The sequence below is a fragment of the Phyllopteryx taeniolatus genome, chromosome 9 (genome assembly GCF_024500385.1).
Source record: "Phyllopteryx taeniolatus isolate TA_2022b chromosome 9, UOR_Ptae_1.2, whole genome shotgun sequence".
NCBI lineage: Eukaryota > Metazoa > Chordata > Actinopteri > Syngnathiformes > Syngnathidae > Phyllopteryx > Phyllopteryx taeniolatus.
In genome coordinates, this window is record NC_084510.1 from 24,606,795 (window position 1) to 24,629,756 (window position 22,962).

At 41.7% G+C, this 22,962-nt stretch overlaps 1 protein-coding gene across 1 annotated transcript in view; it reads left to right on the forward strand.

Annotated features, from left to right (window-relative positions):
• Positions 1-22,516, forward strand: part of kif5ab (kinesin family member 5A, b) — a 63,262-nt gene extending 40,746 nt beyond the window's left edge. The window contains exons 16-29 of the mRNA XM_061785698.1: positions 473-661; positions 1,675-1,792; positions 3,532-3,593; positions 4,312-4,421; positions 5,735-5,836; positions 7,262-7,322; positions 7,409-7,480; positions 8,573-8,677; positions 10,260-10,479; positions 12,050-12,266; positions 13,408-13,457; positions 16,454-16,481; positions 17,468-17,583; positions 18,438-22,516. Coding sequence (XP_061641682.1) covers positions 473-661; positions 1,675-1,792; positions 3,532-3,593; positions 4,312-4,421; positions 5,735-5,836; positions 7,262-7,322; positions 7,409-7,480; positions 8,573-8,677; positions 10,260-10,479; positions 12,050-12,266; positions 13,408-13,457; positions 16,454-16,481; positions 17,468-17,583; positions 18,438-18,457 — 1,470 coding nt within the window. The 3' untranslated portion in view covers positions 18,458-22,516. The remainder of the gene's footprint in view (positions 1-472; positions 662-1,674; positions 1,793-3,531; positions 3,594-4,311; positions 4,422-5,734; positions 5,837-7,261; positions 7,323-7,408; positions 7,481-8,572; positions 8,678-10,259; positions 10,480-12,049; positions 12,267-13,407; positions 13,458-16,453; positions 16,482-17,467; positions 17,584-18,437) is intronic.
• The last annotated feature ends 446 nt before the right edge of the window (positions 22,517-22,962 follow it).

The following is a 22,962-nucleotide window of genomic DNA, read 5'->3' on the forward strand; positions in this document are numbered from 1 at the left end:
TAAGAAAAAAAAATAATGCAAATTTATTCTACTAAAAAGTTAAATACAATTGAACTGTACTGAGGTAGTGCTTCATTTTTGTGTAGCACTAGTGGTGCTAGTACCACAATTTGAGAATCACTGGCCTATTGGCTAAATTAAGATCAGCGTGGCTTTAGCTTAGATAGGGAACAATAATCGTAGAACTTTGACTCATATAATTGGAAAAGTCACACATACCAAACTTCAAGTCACACATACCAACTTTTGTCCCATAGTATTTAAATATAATTTGAGTTTGAACTGAAGCCAAGGTGCTTGTCTTTGTTTTCAGGCTACAATGATTAAACTGAATATAAAAGCTTTTTCCGTAATTTCTTTGCTGTCGTGTGTAAATGTATTTTTCTTCTTCCTCTGCGGTGTATTTCAGACTGCCCGTGAAAAATCCCGACTTTGCTCTCACTCACTCAGTCGCCTTTGCTTGTGTGCGCAGTCCACGGAGATCACGGACGTCATCGAGGAGGAGTTCACGCTCGCCCGCCTCTACATCAGCAAGATCAAGTCGGAGGTGAAGTCCATGGCGAAGCGTTGCCGCCGCTTGGGCAGCCTTCAGGCAGAGTGCCAGCGTAAGATGGAGGAGACGGGCAGGCAGCTGTCCTCCTGCCACCTCCTCGTCGCACAGGTGGGCTGCGAGTAAATGTCGCCGCAAAGCGGCGTACCGCGAAACTTCATTTGTCTACTTGCAATTGCATTACGACATCAGGCTTCTAGCATGTACATAATTATGAACCCATGTTACATAAACAACTGTTTGGCCCGCCCTGGGCATCAGCAATCGACGCCACGGCCAGGGAAGTGTAGCAAACATGCGCGCGTATCAGTTTCCATATGAATTGGTCAGCGCGCCTCTCAGCAGAATGGCCGAACAGCACCATCTTACATCACAAGCATGTGTCGAGCATAAATCGTCGCTCCGTCGGGCTGAGTGTAAGCAAGCGGCGTCCGCCTGACGCCGAGCCAAGATAACTCTGCAAAGTGGCTAATACATGGGAAAGGTTCTCCGGCGATGATTGACAGCGGAGGCGTAACACACTCTTTGCGTTGTGACAGGAACAAGTGTCTTCATCAGTGGAAAAGGTTTGTGTTCATCCAGATAGTCACGGTCAGAAATAGGAGTCCATTTGCACGTTGCAATCTACACTAATAGCGGCCTCCACTCGAAAAGTTTCCACTCATTGCCAGGTACAATATCCCCTTATTTATTTGGACACTTCACCCCAGATACATTCTTACTACAAACAGATGTTTCGTACTCTCTGCAGTTGAGTAAATCAGAATCAGAATTTATTGGACACATTTATACCTCGTTCCTGTTCAAAATGGAAAATAGTGCACATTAAAGCACTGAGCGCTGTATAGTGCAGGGGAGGGAAACGTCTGTTCTTTAATCTGGCTGTCCTTAATCTTGCAATAATTTTGCCAATTTATTCCCCAAAACTGGTTAGTTGAAATGTATTTATTTATTTGTAATATTTTTGTTTTATTCATTTATCTCTTTAAATAAGTGGTTAGTTGAATCTAAATCTTACCTAAATCCTTTGCCCTCCTCACCGCCGTAAATATTAACAGTTGCTACAACATGGCGAGGGTTCCCCTGTTGTCCGTCTCAAAGGGCTCGTTTCCGTTACTTCGCAGCACGAGGCCAAGATCCGCTCGCTGACCGAGTACGCTCAGGACGTGGAGCGCAAGAGGAGGCAGCTGGAGGAAAGCTACGACTCCCTGGCGGAGGAGCTGGCCCAGGTCCAAGCTCGAGGTACAGCAAATTGTTGTATTACGCTTGACGAAGACGGAGTGATCCTGTCGACGAGTGGCATTTAGAGCATTTACTGCTGGAATGAATGACGCCTTATGGTATTTTGTTAATTGCGCCGCTCATATTTATACTGAGCAACCAGATCCATTATGTCGCGGTAATTTCCATTTTCTGCTTTGTGGAGAGTTAATCTTCTAAATGTTCTTGGATCTCTGATGATCATGATGATGATTGTGGTTGAACTCCCAAGTTTTGTTTAACTTTTGAAGTATATTTTTCATGGAGAAAAAATTGTACCACTTCTGGACATGTAGTAAAATCCAATACAGTAAATGCTTCTCAAAAATTCCCTTTATAAAGATAATAGAGCTCAGTTTTTATTGAGTAATTTCCTCAAAGACATATCCATCCATCTATTTTCTAAAGCACTTGTCCTCATTAAGGTTGCAGGTGAGATGAAGTCTATCCCAGCTAAATTTTGGAGAGAGAAGTGGGGTCCACTACAGATTATTTGCCAGTCAATCACAGGGGAAATACTGACAAACAAGCATTCACACGCACATTCACACCTATGGACAATTTTGTCTTCAATGAACCTAACAACAACCGCACTGCCTATATAAGGAACATACGTATCAAAAATAGCAGAAACCGATCTCAGTAAGGTTCACTCAATTCCCCACCACTGCAAAAAACGCAGTCACAATAATAAACATAATGTTGAACCAACGAAAGCTAAACTGGGGCTTATTATTGTATACTAAAAGCCAGATGTTTTTCAATACAGCGCTTTCATTGGCGCTCAATAGATGGAGCAACTCGTACAGAATGCCAGTGAGTATAAAAAGTGACTTTGAAAGCACAACACAGCGACTCATTAGTCCCTGAAAAGCAAATTTCATTAAACCCGAGGGTGTATCAACGTTTACATTTCCCATAACTGTGTTTACACATCTCAGCTTGACGGATAAGAAACGACAGAGCAGCAATCAAACACGAATTTACACTCCATAGAGGACGAGGGTCTCATCGATGTCTCTGTCAAGTAGAAGAGCAGATTTAAGGTTTGATAAACCAGCGCTGAGAGCAAATCTAATCCAGGCAGGCTTCGAGCAGTGCGACATCCTTCCTAGTCAATTAGATACATGCTGTTGTCAAGCAGACAAAATAAAATATAGAAGGCAACAAAAGTCAAGAAAATGAGGAGAATAGTGACAGGAAAGAAAGAAGAAGAAAAGAAAAGCTGGACAGGTTGAGGCAATGCGAGTCTGCTTCCTGAGGGCCTCGTTCGCAGAACTTCAGCTGGTGGATTAGTCAATGCGGAGCAGCTAAATCAATATGGCACGTGGCTACTCCACTACTAACTGGAGTCAATGCATCGACAAGTGCTTCATACGAATGTCGACGCAACAACATTCTTCCATTTTCTATAGCGCTTAACTTCATTAGGGTCACGGGTGAGCTGGAGCCCACCCCAACTGATTTGAGACAGTCAGAACATGCGTGTGTTCCTGTGGTTGTGACACACGCATGAAAACAAATTATTCTGGAATCTCTCAGAGGAACGTGAAGATAGCGCTGCACGCCGGGAAGGGGCGGGGATACATACCTAAAGCCATGTCAACAACCAGAAAATCCAATCATGTTATTGTATGTGTGTGTGTGTTTGTGTGTGTGTGTGTCGATGTGCATGTGTGTGTGCCCGTATATGTGTGTGTGTGTGTGTGTGTGTCTTACAGAGACCGTGTCACAGTTAGCCAGCGGGGAGAATGACTCTGTCCAGGGATGCTGTGACATCCAGGTAACCATGACAACAACAAGAGAAAGTAACCTCATGCGGCGGCCATTTTTCACATCGCTATCAGCTAACTGCAGACTGCCAGTGTATACATGTGTGTGTGCTTTGCTTTACGTCAACTGCATCGGCTTTGCTTGTATTCCACGTGTCAGAGTCGCTGGTTTCAACTGATTCGCTGTTTGTTCAACATTGTGTACAAGGCACGGGCAGATAAATGCATGCCGATTTTTTACGTCTTAACCGATTTTTAAACCGTTTACGGCCCCACACACGATTAAGGAAAAAACGGTTAAGTTAGTCCGTACTGCTCTTATAGTGTATGGCGTATTCGAGATCACCAACAAAGTAAACCACGCTACGATATTTCCACCGACAATCGCGACTCTCCACCCCCAAATTGGATGTCCATCGTAGTACCAAGAATGACCTATGAGAGGCAGCATGGTGCCTTGGGGTAACAAAGCGTGACAGTAGAAGAAGAATTAGATGCCTGAAGTCGCTTCTTAATTGGGTATCATTCCGTTTCATTTGTAAAGCATTCATTCTTTGTGTTTATAGACACATCAAGATTTGCCGTCGTAAATATTGAAAGTTTAACATTTACAATTGTTGCGCCGTCAGGCCCATCACCTTGCGCCAGGTATCCCAATACTTTTGTCCACAAAGTTGCGTGCTGCCCACTTTTACCTGACAATGGCGGGTCTTCCTCCTCCTCCCTCAGAGGCTTCTGGAGCAGCAGATGGAGTCGCACCGCACGGCGCACAGCGAGCAGCTCGGCCACCTGCGCGACAAAATCAATGAGCAGCAGGGGATCGTCAACGACTTAACCCAGTCAGTGGCTCGCTCGTGACATTCGTCGCCCTCGCATGATCGAGAGGGAAGTAGGAGAACTGCTAATGGAAGGAGAAGTCATCTTTAACTATGAATTCATTAATCAAGTAATTACTGTTGGTAAAAGGGGTCACAGTAGGAATTCATTTGTGGCCCTCAAGGGACAATCTCAACTAGTCTCACCCTTGGACTCACATTTTTCCATTAAATGACACACATTTGTAAATCAAACCGTTTCAAAAATAGCCTTTGAATTTATTTGGTTATGTTTTTACAAAGTTGCCCTTAATTTTGTTTCATATTTTTACAATACAAATGCATGTAATAATCCATCCATCCATTTTCTGAGCCGCTTCTCCTCACTAGGGTCGCGGGCGTGCTGGAGCCTATCCCAGCTGTCATCGGGCAGGAGGCGGGGTACACCCTGAACTGGTTGCCAGCCAATCGCAGGGCACATACAAACAAACAACCATTCGCACTCACAGTCACGCCTACGGGCAATTTAGAGTCTCCAATAAATGCATGTTTTTGGGATGTGGGAGGAAACCGGAGTGCCTGGAGAACATGCAAACTCCACACAGGCGGGACCGGGGATTGAACCCCGCTCCTCAGAACTGTGAGGCTGACGCTCTAACCAGTCGGCCACCGTGCCGCCGCATGTAATAATGATTAATGTAATAATCTATTTTAATGTATTTTTCAAAAACTACTTCAATTGAATTTAATTTAAGGTACTTTTCTGTTGGAAAAATATTGTTTAAATATCCTTTGATTAAATGCATATAATTCATTAATTAATAATTTAACAATTATTAATGTTATATTTTATTTTATTTTTTAATTGTGTTATTATTATTATATATTATTTATTTTTAATTTTTTATCATTTTAAAACATAATGTGTCTAAAATAATTAGTTTTAATTTCTCAAAAATGTTTTTTTTTTGCATTCAATCCAGCACTATTATTTTTTTTCCAAAACATTTATTTTATTCTTAAAAAAAACTGCCTTTGATGTCTTTTAATTTAATCTTTCCCCCCCCCCCAAAATAGCCTTTGAAAACACATTTGATCTTTTGAAACTGAAACACACATAATTACATTTGCAAAGTGCCTTTTCAAACCACAATATGAAAGAAACCTAAGAGGAAGAGAAAATTGCACAAAATTAAATGAGGCCCCTAAACCAGACATGTCGCTTACATCTCTGCATACAGACGACATATTGAGAAGTAGTATGACAAGAGTACGTATATTAATGGTATGAAGTGATATAAAACGTTAGCATTGTGTGTGCGTGTGCATCCTTTCAGCTGGAACCAGAAGCAGGAGCTGGAGCTGGAGCAACTGCACAGCGACTACGAGCGTCTCCGCGGACGAGAGCGTCAAAAGAGCAGACAGCTGGAGGAGCTGACGTGAGTCTCCGCTTTCCTTTTTTTGGCCAGCGTTCAAACACTCGCCCATGCCGGAAAGACTGCGGGCCACCTGGCTCTTTTGTTTCATATCCCCCATCTTGATCCCCTTTGTTTTCTCATCCTGACTTCTGTCATTTTCGCAATAGTCGTTGGGGTGGGCAACCTACTGACAATCATTAGGTTTGTTAGGTCCTTAAATGGCGGATATTTTCTCCGATCTACACGTAATTTGGTGGACATGTCTATCATGACAGTACACATGAAACCGTCTCAAGGACCCATGCCCGAAATTGAACAAGAAGTCGGTCATTTTGGTTTGTAGCAGCCATTTTGGTCTCCAGTGAGCTCCAATCAGAAGCAGAAATCCTAGACAGTTGTGCAATGCTGAATTGCCACTCTTTTTGTTTGCACGTTCAGATGTGGGCGGAGCTTGGAGTCAAGGTTTAATGAGCATTTTGAGGATTCGCCATGAAAAAGGCTGCGCAAGGGCCCATTCATTGCTGCTCGCAGTTTTAATTATTGCAGTGGCTGTAGTTAACAGTGGTAAAAAAAACAACCCCCTTCATGTAGCTAAAGAATAAAACGTAACAACATCACTTTACACTAAGCGTACTCTTGGCAAGTAGCTTAAAAATGATGTTTATAATGTTGTAAAACATTAATAACCGTTATAAATGGCTTTATACCGTTTCCAACAGCAGGTCTTGGCTCACTTTGACATATTATTACTCTTTCTCCCTGTTCTTTTTCTGCCTTACTGAAATTGGCCTTTTTTTTTTTTATAAGTGGGAGGACTCTCTTATGCAAATGAGCCACTGCTCAAACAGCCATCTCTACTGTGGGGTCAATGCCGGGTTCGGCTTTCGTTACCATGACAAATAGGGGCGGAGATACTGGCTGACGACAAAAATGTGTGGGACAGTAAAAGCATGGGTTTGATTTTCACTCGCGGATCTATCTATCTATCTATCTATCTATCTATCTATCTATCTATCTATCTATCTATCTATCTATCTATCTATCTATCTATCTATCTATCTATCTATCTATCTATCTATCTATCTATCTATCTATCTATCTATCTATCTATCTAGTATAGCTGTTCATTATGATACAGTGCATTGCATGGACAGTATGTTTGATACGGGCCTTGTAATGGACATGTCTTGTGTACCTAATAAAATGGCTGGTGTTCCAGACACAATGATGCAATCGGTGGTTTAGTTAAACTATTACATCTCTGCGAAGTCTGGGATTTTTCTCCTTCCGTTTGTCAGCTGCCAAATAGGCTCCGCGCTGACCTTTGCAGCACATTGCATCACATGGCAGATTTTTTTCTTTTCTTGAAAAAAAAAGAAGAATGAATGAATTCTCCAGAGATGTGCAGCACACTTTTGAATCCTCCACCTTCCTGGTAACTTTTAGATTTCTCCACGAGAGACACGAGCAGTCCAAGCAGGACCTAAAGGGCCTGGAAGAGACGGTGGTAAGTCGCTCTACCCGTATGACTTCTGATGTTGCGGATTGGCCCTGCAAGCTGCTAATTGCGCTTCACTCCTGCTCCTGTTGGAGGCCCGCGAGCTGCACAGCCTCCACAACCTGCGCAGGTTTTTTGTCCAAGACCTCACCACTCGCGTGAGAAAGGTAAGCCGCACAAATCATATTTGGCTAAGTGTATTGCTCATGTTGTACTGAGAAGCGTTCCTGTGACACAGTAACTTCAATGTACTGTTTTATGGTTACGAAAAGCAACAACACAAAAAGCCAAATAAAAAGCCAAATACACTTGTAGAGTTAATCTTTTACAGGTCAGACGCTTTCATGTGTCACTTTCCTGTTCTATGGCGAACGAAAGCGTGATGGAAGGGTGGGAGAAAAGGTGGAAGCTTGGAGGGGAGGGAGGAAGGATGGATGGAAGGCGGGAATCAAGTATGTATGGAAGGAAGGAATGAAGGTGACGAGGATGCATGAAGGGAGGGAAGGATAAAGGAATGGAGAATGAAAGGATGGAAGGAACAATGGAAGGATTTGAGGTAGGAGGGATTATGGAAGGATGGATGATGAAAGAATAAAGGGAGGAAGGTAAGATGGAAAGAAAAACAAGGATGGTATGGAGAGAAGCAAGGTAGCAAGGAGGGAAGGAAGGACAAAGGCACAAACAAAGGATGGAAAGATGAAAGAATCAAGGCAGGATGGAAGGAAGGACAAAGGAATGAAGGGAAAAAGGAGGAAGGAAGGATTTAGGGAGGCTGACGGAAGGAAGGGTGGATGAAGGAAAGAAGGAGGTAAGGTAGAATGGATGGAAAGAAGGATGTAATAAAGGAAGAAAGACAGAAAGGTTGAAAGAAAGAAGGAATGATGAAGGAAGAAAGGCAGAAAGGTTTCAGGAACATGGGAAGGTAGGAAGGAAGGAAGGAAGGAAGGAAGGAAGGAAGGAAGGAAGGAAGGAAGGAGCGAGCTCACCACCACTTTCAGGATCCTCACCCTGTCAACACACACACAAATTTACATCTGGACTTGAAAACATCATTGTAAACCTTCGAATCCCTTGCATAAAACCCTAAATCTGTCTTGAAACCCTATTTTGAAACCCGAACCCTGGTTCAAAACCCCAATTAAACTATGTTTAATAAATGTATTTGTAATAAATATGAGTAAATGTATTCAAATGAAACAATTGTATAGTATCTACCTGGCCCGGCATGCATTTAAAGCCACATGTTGCTGTTTTGCCAGAGTGCAGATATGGAGCGTGACGGCAGCGGCGGATACATCACCCAGAAGCAAAAAATTTCCTTTCTGGAGAACAATCTTGACCAGCTGACAAAGGTCCACAAGCAGGTGATCCCAACCGCCACATATCCAGCAACATTTCAAGGCGAAAGAGACAAAATCACAAAGTCACGAGCTGTCCTCTGCGCTGTTAAAAATGAGAACATATTGTATTGTTTGTATTGCTCTGAAGCTTTGGAAAAGCTCCTTTGGAAAGCAAGAAAAAAAAAAAACAACAGGCAAATAAATTCAAAAGTAAGCACAATGCGCCGCATGCGTTGTTGTCGTTCTCCTTTGGGTGCAAGCGCCTCTCAGGATCATCAATCAGCCGAGCGCGGGGACTTCACTTGAGCGTCTCCTTGGGAAAATAAATAAATAATAAATTCATTTAAAAAAAAAAAGAGCAGCGGCAAGCGTTGGAGCAGCAAGGTGCCTTCAGGGAAACCAAGCGACAATGCGGAAAATAGATTATTAGATTTTAGTGAACGCACATTAATTCATCCTCATGCACACAAACTGTTTTTCTTCCGTAGGAATTAATGGAAAGAATCTGTTGCATGGTCAGACTTCAGTCAACTTTGCTGAAGGTCAATATCAATCGTCCATCCAGCCATTTTCTAGAGCGCTTATCCTCATTAGGGTCGCGGGTCAACTGCTGTCAATCTCGTCCATCCATCCATCCATTTTCTGAGCCGCTTCTCCACACGCGGGTCGCGGGCGTGCTGGAGCCTATCCCAGCTGTCATCGGGCAGGAGGCGGGGTACACCCTGAACTGGTTGCCAGCCAATCGCAGGGCACATACAAACAAACAACCATTTGCGCTCACAGTCACACTGACACCTACGGGCGATTTAGAGTCTCCAATTAATGCATGTTTTTGGGATGTGGGAGGAAACCGGAGTGCCCGGAGAAAACCCACGCAGGCACGGGGAGAACATGCAAACTCCACACAGGCGGGGCCGGGGATTGAACCCGGGTCCTCAGAACTGTGAGGCTGACGCTCTAACCAGTCGCCCACCATGCCGCCGCTGTCAATCCCAGCAGACTTTTAGTGAGACTACTTTAACTTTGACCTCCCTTGTTGAGACTATTTCTTCTTTTCAAAAAAAAAAAAAGATTTATTTTTTTTCCCCCTGAAAGTGTTGGTCAAATTCCCATTTGTACGACTTCCGCTGTGTCCGACGCAAACAAATGTAGTGGACCTCCACCCAGAGTTGTTGTTAATGACTGCTGCAGTGATCTAATCCTACTGTGGCTTGCCTCCTGCTGATGCTGGAGGAATTGAGCACAAACTCACTGGTCATAAATCAACAAACTCCAGGACGAAGCACGGCGGTCTCTGCACTGCAGTTGCACCAAAGCTGCAAATGAGCTTCACACTAGTATCCAGACCCGCAACACAGCACACATGTACTGCATGGTGGTTCAATACTGTATGAAAATACATATATTTATATACCGGAACTATTTTCTCTTTCAACTAATAAATCACACAGACAGCAAATACATCAACCTTTTTTTCTACCATGGTCCATGCACATGCACAACAGTATTTCCTGTAAAAATCTTCTAAACAAATTGAAAAAAGAGAGAGCAATTACTGTAATCCATGAGGATTTTACGAGGTGGTTTTGTTGTTTGTGTGTCGTAGTTGGTCCGCGACAATGCAGACCTCCGCTGCGAGCTCCCGAAGCTGGAGAAGCGTCTTCGGTCCACCGCCGAGCGAGTCAAGGCGCTGGAGGGCGCCCTGAAGGAGGCCAAAGAAGGCGCCATGAAGGACCGACAGCGGTACCAGCAGGAACTGGAGCGCATCAAGGACGTCATGATGAGGGCCAGGAATCCCTTCCGACGTCCTCACGCCGCACATATAGGTACAGTACATCGCCGCTTTGCATTTCAGGATGTGAACGGGTTTCGTCCACACACTCGGAGCTACATTATAGGAAGATGTCAAGGCACACACACAAGTTAAAACAAAAATAAAAATGGATGCAAAGAGCTTCATCTAAATGCTGTGTATGTTCAATAGAACCTAAGTGAGGAAATGTCATTATTAACTTTTCACATGAGACGCCTGCAGTCTGCGTTTCATCACCTTCACAACGGATAATTGCTCTCGAATTGCACCGTGAGAAAGCCCCACGTGTTCCTGCTGCGATCGTGTGCGCGTGTGCGTGTCGCGCTCTGATCCTGGTTATTCCGTCTCGCATGAACTTGTATTAATCCAACTTCTTGTTATGAATTTCAATAAGATTTGCGAGGGAAGAACTCTAAATTTCTTTTTTTTTTTTTTTTTCATACCGCTCAGGGATGGACTCCAGTGTTGTTGTTTATTTGAAGATGCTATCCATCACCGTATTTTACTTCTGACAAAGCACCAACGGTCTGACAATGTGACAAACAATGAACAAAAATAATTTTTGAATCCTGTTGATTTTAAACTCGGAGACATCACGTTTAAGACAACTGTAGGCACAATTGTGAATACATTTTTTTAAAAGTTGACTATTCTTTTTGCATAGCTATTGTATTTCCTCAAATACAAGGGCTTTACAACGGTACTGTGTTCCCCCACTATTTTGCATTTTTCCGATTTTTAAAACTACCGTTTTTACAATATACTTACTTGCTGTAATGCCCTCACATGTGGGAAAGGAGAGCCGCAGTCGCCGGTGCACTTTTCAGCAGCTTTTCAGAACAGTTAACACATAAACACAACGAGCTCATTCACGCAGTAGCTGCTGTCGACCGCAGCTTTCGCCCAGACACTCACGCGCAGACTCGCCGTCGTCACACGCCACCCTGTTAGGCCCCGCCTTTTAAAGGCACATATCTAACACATAGACACTGCGATACGTACAGTATTTTCTATACATTTTATGTCTAGAATTTTTTTCATGTTCAAAAATGTGTACAATGTGTTTAAATAAGTTTGAGTTTGTTGTAATTAATTTTAAATGTGTTTCAAGTGTAAGGGTCAAACTGAAAAACACCTATTGCAGGTGCGTCTGGAATGTATCCTCCTTGTCAAAAATAGGGGTTTAGTATACTACTTTCCTATTAAGACGGGGTTTTGGCAGCATCTTAAATTATTTTAGAAAGAGTTAAAAAAAAAAACACAATAGGTTAATTCATGTATAGTTAACTGCAAATATGTGGGAGATTATTTATTTGAGGTGAGATGTAGGTTTGGTTCAAGCCAGCCCCAAAAATGACAAATATAGCTCCCTAGTTGTTTTGGACTGGTTCACCACTGCAGTCCTTGGAGGGGCGTAAACAACTGCCCCTATGAGAGGAAAATGGGCCCCAGGCTGCACCCCCCTCCCCCCCATCCACCCCCCGCCACTAAAACCTAGAACCGCCACTGGTGTGTTTCTTAGATTAATGGTGATTGTGTTTTTTTTTAAGACTTTACATGAGAACATTTCTCATCTTTAACAGCTAAGCCTGTGCGTCCTGGCCACGCCTCACCCACGCACACCCTCTTCACCCGAGGCCTCAGCGAGCACCCTGTTTCAGTGAGTGACGATTCACCCCGCGCTGGCCCGCCAGCTCCACAAGCTGCCACTCCAGCACCGGAGAGCGGTCGCACTGCCCCCGAAACCAACCAGAACCGACCCGCTGGATGCTTGGACCACCAAAACAATGCTCAGAACATGTGAGTCGCTCATGGCGAGCATGTTGTGTTTAGTAGGGGTGTAACGGTGCATGTGATTTCGGTGTGGAAATTTGAAAGTTCCCACTCGGAAGGTATTAGGTGAGGGACTGGAGGTGTAACTGCCTCACGCTCAGCCTCTGGCTAGTGGATTTGGGAAGTACGTCAAAATTGTTCACTCATTTGAAAGGGCACCACACGAACGTGAAAATCAGTGCAACATGGTGCTAAAGTAACTTCCAGCAGCCTCTAAAAAGCCTATCACAGGCTCTTCAAATGGAGCCAAAGCAATAACAAATGTTTAATAGCAGAATATTTCACACTGTTGAAACTGTTACAGTTGAACTTGAACTTGAACATGAACTGCATTCATTCATTTCCTCATAAGAAAACAAACCAGATGTTGCACAAAGATTTAAGATGTTGCAATGCATCCAGAAAGCGCTTTACCCTTTCATATTTTATGTTACAGCCTTATCCAAATATGGATGGAATTCACCCCAAAATGACAAAGTGAACACATTTATTTATGAATGTATAGATTATTTCCAATGTATTAAAAATAAAAACGTAAAAAACGAAGCAATCACATGCACAGACGCTCCCCTTCCAGCCGGCTGGAACTTGAGAGGTGCTGGCAAGAGCAACGGGCAAAACCGCCCAAAGCTACGGTAGGTGTGCCAATCTTGTGGCGTGAGCTTCAAAAACAAAGCTGCATCAAAATAATATTGAGCAAAGCCTCTGAATACTTATGCACATGATTTCCTAGTTTTTATTTTACGAATTAATTGACTCCATTTTGAAATAATATAACAAATTCGAAAAAGTAAAGTGCTGTGAATGCTTTATGGATGCACGGTATCTATTAGTATATATTTATTTTATTGTATTTGTTATTTTGTTTATTTGAGAATTTACTACTTGCAGTTGGCAGTTTCATTTTGAATGTCATTAAATGTGTTCCTGTTTACACAAAAGCGCAGCAGTTTTAAGTTTTTGCATTCTCGTCCCTGACTGTGCAGAATGTGAAGCGTGATTTTTGGCCTCCCGTTGCACCCCTGGTATCTTTTGCTCTGCCGATTCACAAATCAAAACCTAAGACGTTCTGATTGCTTATTTGAGCCTCTCTCCCCGTTGTTTGTAGGCCTCTGCCGAGTCAAGCCGACACCGCCGAGATGCTCGATTCAGAAAACGGTGAGCTCCAGCCTCACAGAGCCTGCTATGATAATGAGATGTGTCACCATATCTGTCGGCGGGGTTAAGGAGTCTCGCTCACTAAGTTCTTCTCTGCAACCTTGCTTCCTTTTTTCTTTCTTTTTCCCCGCCGCCATAGTGAATAACGTCTATACTTTAGCGTGGTGCATGCGTGCCACCCAGACACCTTCCATGGATGACGTACATGATATGAGGCTGGTAAATGGCCTCTGGAGGAGACAGATAAGGCCGCCTGTGTCAGTCCATGTCAGCCTCTGAGCAAATGATGGCGGTTGCTCGGTAACAGTAACAACAGAAGCAAAGCTGGAACGCTGCAACTGGATTTTGCGTCTCCTGTGTAGCAAGACTAAGAAACAGCTCTCAGTGTGAGGCAGTGCAGTCCTACACTAATGCATAGTACATCCTCAATAATAAACATAAGAGTTGAACGCCCCAAAGGTGGTACACAGTAATCCCCCATAGCGAGAATCCACAACAAATTGATGTCCCCATGTTCAAACTGTAAATATACCACAAAATATGATCCCAAAATAGTTTAATATCACTTTAAGATCATCTTAAAACATTGCCTTTAAAAATAAATGGATTACAAAGAATTTGATTTCAAAGCTAAGACTCTCCTAACTTCTACTAACAACCCAGGTAAAACTTAGCTCTTGCCCGACTTACAAAGTTTGTCTCTCACTTGAGATCACGTCAACGTACTTCCTTGAGACCAACTACTATATTAGATAGGGCTTTGGCACCATCTTGTGGTTCCCCCCCCCCCCCCAAAATATTATGGGTACATTTTCAAATAGCGAACCGAAAACGGAAGCACCGCGGGGATTACTGCAGTTCGGATTTCAACGCAAATTTTGGAGGGGAGGAATCATCAATAAGAGCAGTAAAAACTGTGCATGTGGTGTACCTCCAGTGCTCTTTGGGTGCATTTCAGGAAGCGAGGTTTCCTGGTGGGTTTTAGAACTTCATTATCTGCCATATAGTTTCCCTACAAATGAGAAAAGCCTGGATGGTGTAACAATCTGGACACCCATGAGGTTTCCTGACAATAGCCAAGTCGTTACATTTGTGCAAAGTGCCACGAAATTTACGACGGCTCCGGACATGAATAACAATGAGCCAAAGTCTATTACTGTCCACTGATCGGGCACAACATTAGGTACACCTGCACAATGTAATAATATTGCAGTCACCTTATTTAGCTATATGAGAGGGTCAAAATAAGTTTTATCTTGCCAAAAAAAAAGCATTACTATCTTTGAAAAGGCTAAATGGGATGTGATTGGATTGTGCTCGTCTACCTAATGAATTGTCCAGTAAGTGTGCTTTTTCTTTTCGAGTCTATGAGAAGCTAAAATGGTGACGATTCTCCCTCGTGAGTAGTTCAGGGACACAAGAGGAGGCAGACAGAGTTGCTACGTTTCATCCAAGCACCCAGTTAGGCACCCGGAATTGTTCTCCGCTGACTGCAGCCATAATTTCTTGGGAGTGCTTTTTTTGTTTGTTTGTTTTTTACCCAGAACAGCAGGTGTTTAGTTAATAAAAAGTAATATTATGTAAAGTAGATTATGTGGTGGTTGTGATCTCAGCAGGAAAATGCCATTGTGATCAGTAGCCTTTAAAAGTTAGGATGATTGTGTAAACTGGGCTCTATTAGAAAAGCAATAAGGGGCTTCTTCTTTCACATTATGTAATATGAATGAATAAAAAAGGAGCATGACATTAGCTGGGCGCTAACTGCCCCCTCCAGTAAAACAATTCTGCCTAAACGGGTCCACAAAGTGATGATCGCACATACAGTATGTTGTCTATCAGTGCTTTATTCATTTATGGTCACCATCCTGGTCACACACTGCTGTGGGGTGGCCCTCCACTCTTCAACCAGTCACTTTAACACAAACATCACGGCCAAGTTGATCCCACGAGTGTCCAGTGCAAGAGCCTCAGCAGTGTAAGGAAGAACCGTCCACAGTTACGAAAGCCTGATGCATTGCGCTGGTCACACACTGCTTTGGATGGCATTCCACATCTCAATCCTGAGTCTTTAGTCAATGTGGTTGTGTCACTCACTACTGCACAAATGACATGTTCAAGCTTATCCCACACGTTTTCATGGAAAGAGCCTTAATTTTTTTTAGAAAGAAGCATGCACACCCACAATAGCCTGGCACCTCATGCTGGTCACACACTGCTGTGGGGTGATCTTCCGTTCTTTCACCAGATGTCGCAGCAAGTCAGCCACTGGGGTTGATTTGCTCTGTGTAACACGAGGACAAGAATCATACAGAGTCGCAAAAGCCTGACGCCTCTTGTTTTGCTAGTCACACACTGTTGTGGAGTGGCCTTCCACTCTTCAGCCAGATGACAAATAGCAAGTCAGCTTTTGTGGTTGTGCTAGTCTACCATAAGTCGGCACGAGTCAACCACTTTCATTGTTTTGGTCACAGTAGCACTTAAGGAATAAATAAGAAGAATCATACACCTACGCAACAGCCCGATACCTCATGCTGCTCACACACTATGGTGGGATGACATGTACTCCTCAGCCAGGTTGTTATTGGCATGAGCAGTCGACCCAAGTCGATCTCCGCTATTTTCAGTTAGGATGAGGTCTGGCCACTCAATTCTTTCTACTCCCAGAGGTCTCTCTGCTAAACACGACACTGTGGGGGTGAATGTTGTCATTTTAGTAGATGGGAGTGAAGACCAAACATTTAGTAACTTTTTGTTTTATCTTGTACATTCCAAACTGTTCAGGGCCTAACACAGATGTGTTGCAGTCCCTTGTGTATGCTCTGTAATTCACTCATTCAAGTGTATTGAAAGAGTCCAAAATTCAAGTAAACTGAATTTCCCCAAGGGATTGTCTAAGGATAACATTGCCAATGTAGTTGATGTTAAATGCATGTGCCACTGCTGCTCACTGTGCACGAGCCTGCGTCATCCCCTCACACGCCTCTTTGTATCCACAGGAAACACCAAAGACATTAATGACAACAGGTAAGACCAAGCACCCAGTCTTAAAGATGACATCATACCGTATTGGAAATTATTTTTTCATTTGCTGAAACTTCTGATGCCTTAATTAAATCTATTTCCAACTCACTCAAAGTATTTGCTCTTGTTAAAAGCAAGACATCATCATCAAGACTAGTCAACTGTAGCGAATCTAAATTAAGCTAGGCTAAACAAGGTAAGACATGAAAAGATGACAAACTCAATTTAACCAAGATAAGATAATGTCAAACAAAACATAAACTAGATTGCTCAAGCAACTCAAAGCAATTTCCTTAATTAGCTAAATAACTAGCACCTAGATAGATATAGGTTGGACTCATAGCTAAGATAGGCTGAGTTTAACCAAAGAAAAACATGCCAAGTTAACCCAAAAATTAAAACCAAGAAAAGAAAAACTAAACTTAAACAAGACAAGACAAACCAAGCTAAGTTAAGCTAAACTAACATAGGCCAACCAAGACACAAAAAGACAAGACACACTTGACCAAACAAAGTTAAGAGAAAGATTAAACTAAAGTAAAATCAAGACAAACTGAGCTAAGCTAAGCTGAGCAATGCTAAGCAAACCTACAGACAAGTCATGAAAGGACAATACAAATAAACCAAGCTAAGCTAACATAAAACGATAGATAGATAGATAGATAGATAGATAGATAGATAGATAGATAGATAGATAGATAGATAGATAGATAGATAGATAGATAGATAGATAGATAGGCTGATTGATTGATTGATTGATTGATTGATTGATTGATTGATTGATTGATCATGCTCATTTACCCAGCATGCAGCTTGTGTTTTACCATCACTGGTAAAACACAAGCAGATCCGCTTCACTCACTCGCTTCACTTTTCAGCTCTATCACTTGATGATGATGATGATGGTGATGATGATGATGATGATGATGAGGATGATGGTGGTGATTATGATGATGATGATGATGATGATTGTGTTATTCGTGGGCCAGCATGTGTATGAACGACAACGGCGTGTCTACCAGCGACGTCTGTGACAATCGGGACCCGAGCAAACTCGACAGCTTGCACTCGAGAGGCCACCGCCAGCTCATAGAAAAGCTAGCAGGTAAGAAAGCTTCAGCTCTCCAGTAACGTCTTTAGGATTTATTTGGCCGAGATGTACAACTCACATCGTCAATCAGCTTCGCCCTGCAGAATCCATTAGCACATCTATTCCCTTGAGTGCCTGAAACAATGCTGTGTTTGTGTTCTTCATGCTGCATTGCATTACCACCAGTCATTTGCAGTACATGCTTACAAGCATGCAAATAACAACAAATGCTTCTTATTACCGACCCGCCAATGGAGGAGGCTTTGTTTTATGTAAGTGCCATCGAGTGTGTTGCTTCACTATATCACGTGGACAAGTTGTTTCACTTTATTGCATTCTGGAGTCGGTTGCATGTAAACAAAATATTCATGATCATGTTTGTAATCCAGATCCAGAGCCGGATACAGAATTTGAGTAAACATCACCTGATCTGGAACCACATTTGTTTTTTGTTTTTGTTGTTTTGTTTATCATCTGGCTCCAGAAATCGTTATTGAACTATACGGTGCTCCACATGAATGAGTCCACCCCGACAGATTGATTCGAAAATAACATGGGATAGCAACATTTCATGAGTTTGGGGCAGACGTTTGCTGGAGATGTTAGTCCTTGGACTAACATTTTTCTGCTGCATTTGACACTGTGCGAAGACCGCACGTGTTCCCCTCGGAGCGCTATGTACACATTCCAACCACACATCCACATTTTCCCGGCGAAAGCAAATGACGGCTTGACACGTTCCCTCTGGCAAAGTGAACTCACTTAGTGCCGTCTCTTCTTCTCTGCCATCTGTCTTTTGCTTCGCTGTGATGTCTCTCACGGATTCTCTTTTCCCTTTTCTCACTCTCTCTCTCTAAATCTGTATGCAGCTGATCAGCCGTCTTTGTAGCTTCGTCCTCACCTGCTGTAACACGCCTCCATCTTCTTCCTGCTATTCTGTTATGTCCAAGGACTGCGTGTGATGGAAATGTGCATTGCCAGAGGTCACCACTAGCTGGTGCTGTTTGTCATAAACTACTATTAATGTTATTTTTTTTCCTTTTTTATCATTACCATATTTCCTCAAATAGTGTCCCTTACTCTAATACTCTAATCCATGCCGTAATTATTTGCAGTGTAGGTTGTTCCACTTCCTCAAATAGAAGAACTTCCTTTTCCGCTGTTTTTTTCACAAAGACGTTCAAAAGTTAACTATTGAGTCCGTTTTTAACTCTGTTGGTCACATAAACAGCAGCACTTACCGAAGCACATAAACAGTCTCGCAGTTGGATTCAAATGTGGAGTTCTACCGGGTGTTGTAAATTCCTCGCGCGTTATTAACGATGTTGTTTTAACGTTAACTGTCTTACGTTTTGTGGAGAGAGCGCTTAATGTTCCGGTAGACTCTGATGTGCGGTCGCTCCACAATGTTGTCTGTGTCCATTTTTAGCCACCTTATTAGTGCTGCTTTGTCTGACTCAGCTGTTGTTGTTTCTTTATGTGGCGACAGTGTCTTTAGTGGCGATTAGCAATGCAGTGGATACCAACTTGTGGTCCCTCCACAATGTTGTGTGCGTTTGTTTATGTTCAGGGTAGCTATGCAACGTATTCTTTTTGGCCCACCTGTTGCTGTTTTTGCTTGTTCATAATGCAGAGACAGGCACTTTGCCATGAATGTCGGTCCAGTCGACTCTGACTTGTGGTAACGCCACAATGTTGTGTCGGTCCATGTTTATGTTCTGGGAAGCTAGGTGACTTGATAGTTCTGCACAGTCTGCCTTATTTCTTGCTATTTTGTTATGTGGAGATAATATTTGTAGTTATTACGACTTGTCGTTGCTCCACAATGTTGTGTTCCGGGGAGCTACGCAACTTCGTTTGTCCCAGTCTGCCTCATTTCTTGCCATTTTTCCATAACAATCATTTTTATTTTGTATTAAACGCCCAATTTCACTTGACAATAGAGGCCTCACCCAATCCCAGCCACTGTATGAGGAAATATGGTATTACTATAGGGATATTTTTTTGACAACAGACTGTGTTGTTCTGTTCTGTACTGTATGCCCCCCACACCCCACCAACCCCTTTGCAGCCAAATCTGTACTGAAATAAAAATATATAAAAAGAGTATTTTTAAACATATACAAAACGATAAAAATATATGAGAATATAGTAGTTTCTTTTCCACTGCTGGACCATGCCATTCTGGTTACTCAGACAGGAGTGAATTATGCATCTGTTAGGTCTATTTTTAGCCTTGGATGAATGCATGTTTTAGAGTGTAGTTCCGGCAGAGTGTGTGCTAATGTGTGTGCCTGTGTGTATGTATGTGTGTGCGCACATTGGTGTTTATAGTACCTTGTCAGGAGGATCAATGAATATATACATACGCTGTATGTAATATATCAAATAGGATCAGGGTTATTCCCAAATGAGGATTTTGAAATGCTGGCAGGTTCACAACGCTCACCTCCGCCAACATAATGTTCTCATACCTTTTTGGTTTTACACAAACTGATGATATTCTTTCAATTTTTCCAAAAGATCATGACTTTGCACACACACACATATATATGTATATATACATATATCTTTCATGAAATATGAATAGATTTGTCGCATGTTTGGAATAACCTAAAATCTGAGGGAAATTATAATTTATGTTAAATCAAGTAATCAGAAGCAGTAGTTATTGCCACATAATCACATATTTATGTGGTGATTTAAATCCATCCATCCATCCATTTTCCATCCGGAGTGCCCGGAGAAAAGCCACGCAGGCACGGGGAGAACATGCAAACTCCACACAGGCGGGGGCGGGGATTGAACCCGTGTCATCAGAACTGTGAGGCAGACGCTCTAACCAGTCTCCCACCGTGCCGCCGTGATTTAAATCACCCTGATAAAAAATCCCTCAGATTTTATTGCAGCCGTAAAAATTTGAAACCACTCCTGAAAAATGACAACAATTGAGTTAGCCCACTCTAGTTCTCAGTGTCGCAATTATTAGAGTTGTATAAGTTGAATGGCGTCTGTCAGGGTTTAAAAGTGATGCTATGATGCAAAAGCACGGGGTAAAAGATGTGAAGCAACTATTTTTAAGTATATGATCGGTACTTCCAGTTTGAGAGACAATGTATTATCTCTATTTATTTTGCTACTTTTTATTTATGAGCGGCTGTTTAATGTGCAACATTTGTTTTCATTGGCTTAGTGTTACTCTTTTGCAAAATACTAAAAGTTATCCCGTCGAAAATATATTTTTCAATTGTTATTATTATGGTTAGTTAGGCTGATGATGACGCTGAGGTTACACGTGCACACTCGTACATATGACCTCATCCAACAGTCTGTTGACTTCGGACCTCAAATCCAAGTTCAGTGCACCCTGGATGAGTCACGTTACGTGTGATTGATGATTTGATTGATTACTGTCGTCCGTCACGCGTCCTGATTAACAAGTCAGGAAGTGAGGGTTGTGTGCGCCTGTGTGTGTGAAACAGGTGCGCTTGTGAATACTTAGCAAGCTGTCTTTCTCTTTTAACTTTTTAAACAAGACTAGTGAGGCTTAACATATGCATGAGGCACTTTATTGTTATTATTCTGATGTGTCTGTGACTCGTTTTCTCACTTTGTTCCTGTGTCCCCAATTTCGCACCTTTTATTTTACAGTATTTCTACTGTATGTAGTTAGTTGTGTTTATTAATTGCATTTGTTTAACTTTTACTTTATTTTTTCATAGTTTTTTTCAATTGGTTTTAGTTTTAAGTGATTAAGTTTTAATCCCATTTAATTTTTTCATGTGGCTTGATTTTTCATTTTATTTTCTATGCATTTGTTTTGCTTATTTTATTCAGATTTCTTTTAATTCTGTTTTAATTTGTTTGCAGCAATTTAGTTGAATGTTATTTTCATTTCATTTATTTAGTTTATTTTAGCTTCTTTTATTTTTATTTAATTTTATCTAAATTTTACTTATTTTTTTTTATTTGTTTCATATTTATTTTACTTATTTTATTTTATTTGTGATTTTTAATTGATTTTAGTTTTTAAAAGCCTGCAGTGATTCCATTGGAATTTTATTTTATCGTTATTTCCTTAGTTGCTTTTTTCATTTTTACTTATTTGGTTTACTTAATACTGTGATTGCTTTGGAATTTCATTACATTTTGATGTATGACGTCAGCAGGCACCTTAAGCTTGTGGTTAGCACAGCCGTCTCACAGTTCTGAGGTTGGGGGTTTGAATCCGGGCTGCGGACTTCCGGTTTCCTCCCACATCTCAAAAACATGCTTGTTAGGTTCATTGAAGACTCTAAATTGTCCTTACGTGTAAATGTGAGTGTGAATTTGTTGTCAGTACGTGCCCTGCGATTGGCTGTCGACCAGTTCAGGGTGTACCCTGCCTCTCGCTTGAAGTCAGATGGATGGATGTTTTAGTTAATTATTGGATTATTATATTTTGTAATTTCAGTTCATGTAGTTTTCAGTGCCCCAGTGTGAACTCAAGCAAACTTTGGTTAATCAATTGCAATATGTTGACACAACCTATAGAAACCACAAGTTGAATGGGAATAACCTCTCATCAATAATAAAAAAATAAATAAATAGCAAAACAAGTGTCCTGACATGCACTGTGATTGTAAACTGTGCAGTGTGCAAAATGACATCGATTTGTTTTTAGTCTTCTTGCTCTGTTTATCTATATGAAAATATCGCGTAACTGAGATGTTCTACCGTAGCGTTAAATATGCAGAAATAGAAGAATGACAAGAATGTTGGGGAAGTACAAACAAAACAAAAAAATGGTGACAAATTGTATGTTTGTATCATGGTGTATTGTTGCATTTATATCTCCCGTGTGATGTTGTGCATGCGGTGCTTTCCCTTTGTAGCAGAAGCTGACAAACACACTTGTCCTCCAATTCAATCTCCTTTCAATAAAAAAAAGGACTGAGAGTGTATAGAATGTGATTGTGCTCTGTTTGCCAGCCACAAGCCACACACTTGCAAAAAAACAAAAAAAACAATCGATAAGTAGAGCAAGCTAATAGATGCTGGGTGCTGCTGCTGGCTGTAATTAGCTGCTGATATACTCACACCCATGAATCAGTGGTGTTAATTACATAAAGATAAAATGTCAACACCTATACTATATGGAACTCATTGAATTACTTATTGTCCCAAAAAAATACCTCTTATCCCCAGAGTATCCCCATAAAATTATTATGATACGATACAGTCCCTTTTTTAAATTATTTTACGCGTTACATTTTATATATATATATATATATATATATAGTGTGTGTGTGTGTGTGTGTGTGTGTGTGTGTGTGTATTTAAAAATAATATTACTTTTTGGGTCTCTGACATTTGCATTAATAAATTTTAGCTTAAGAAAATGACCGACTTAAA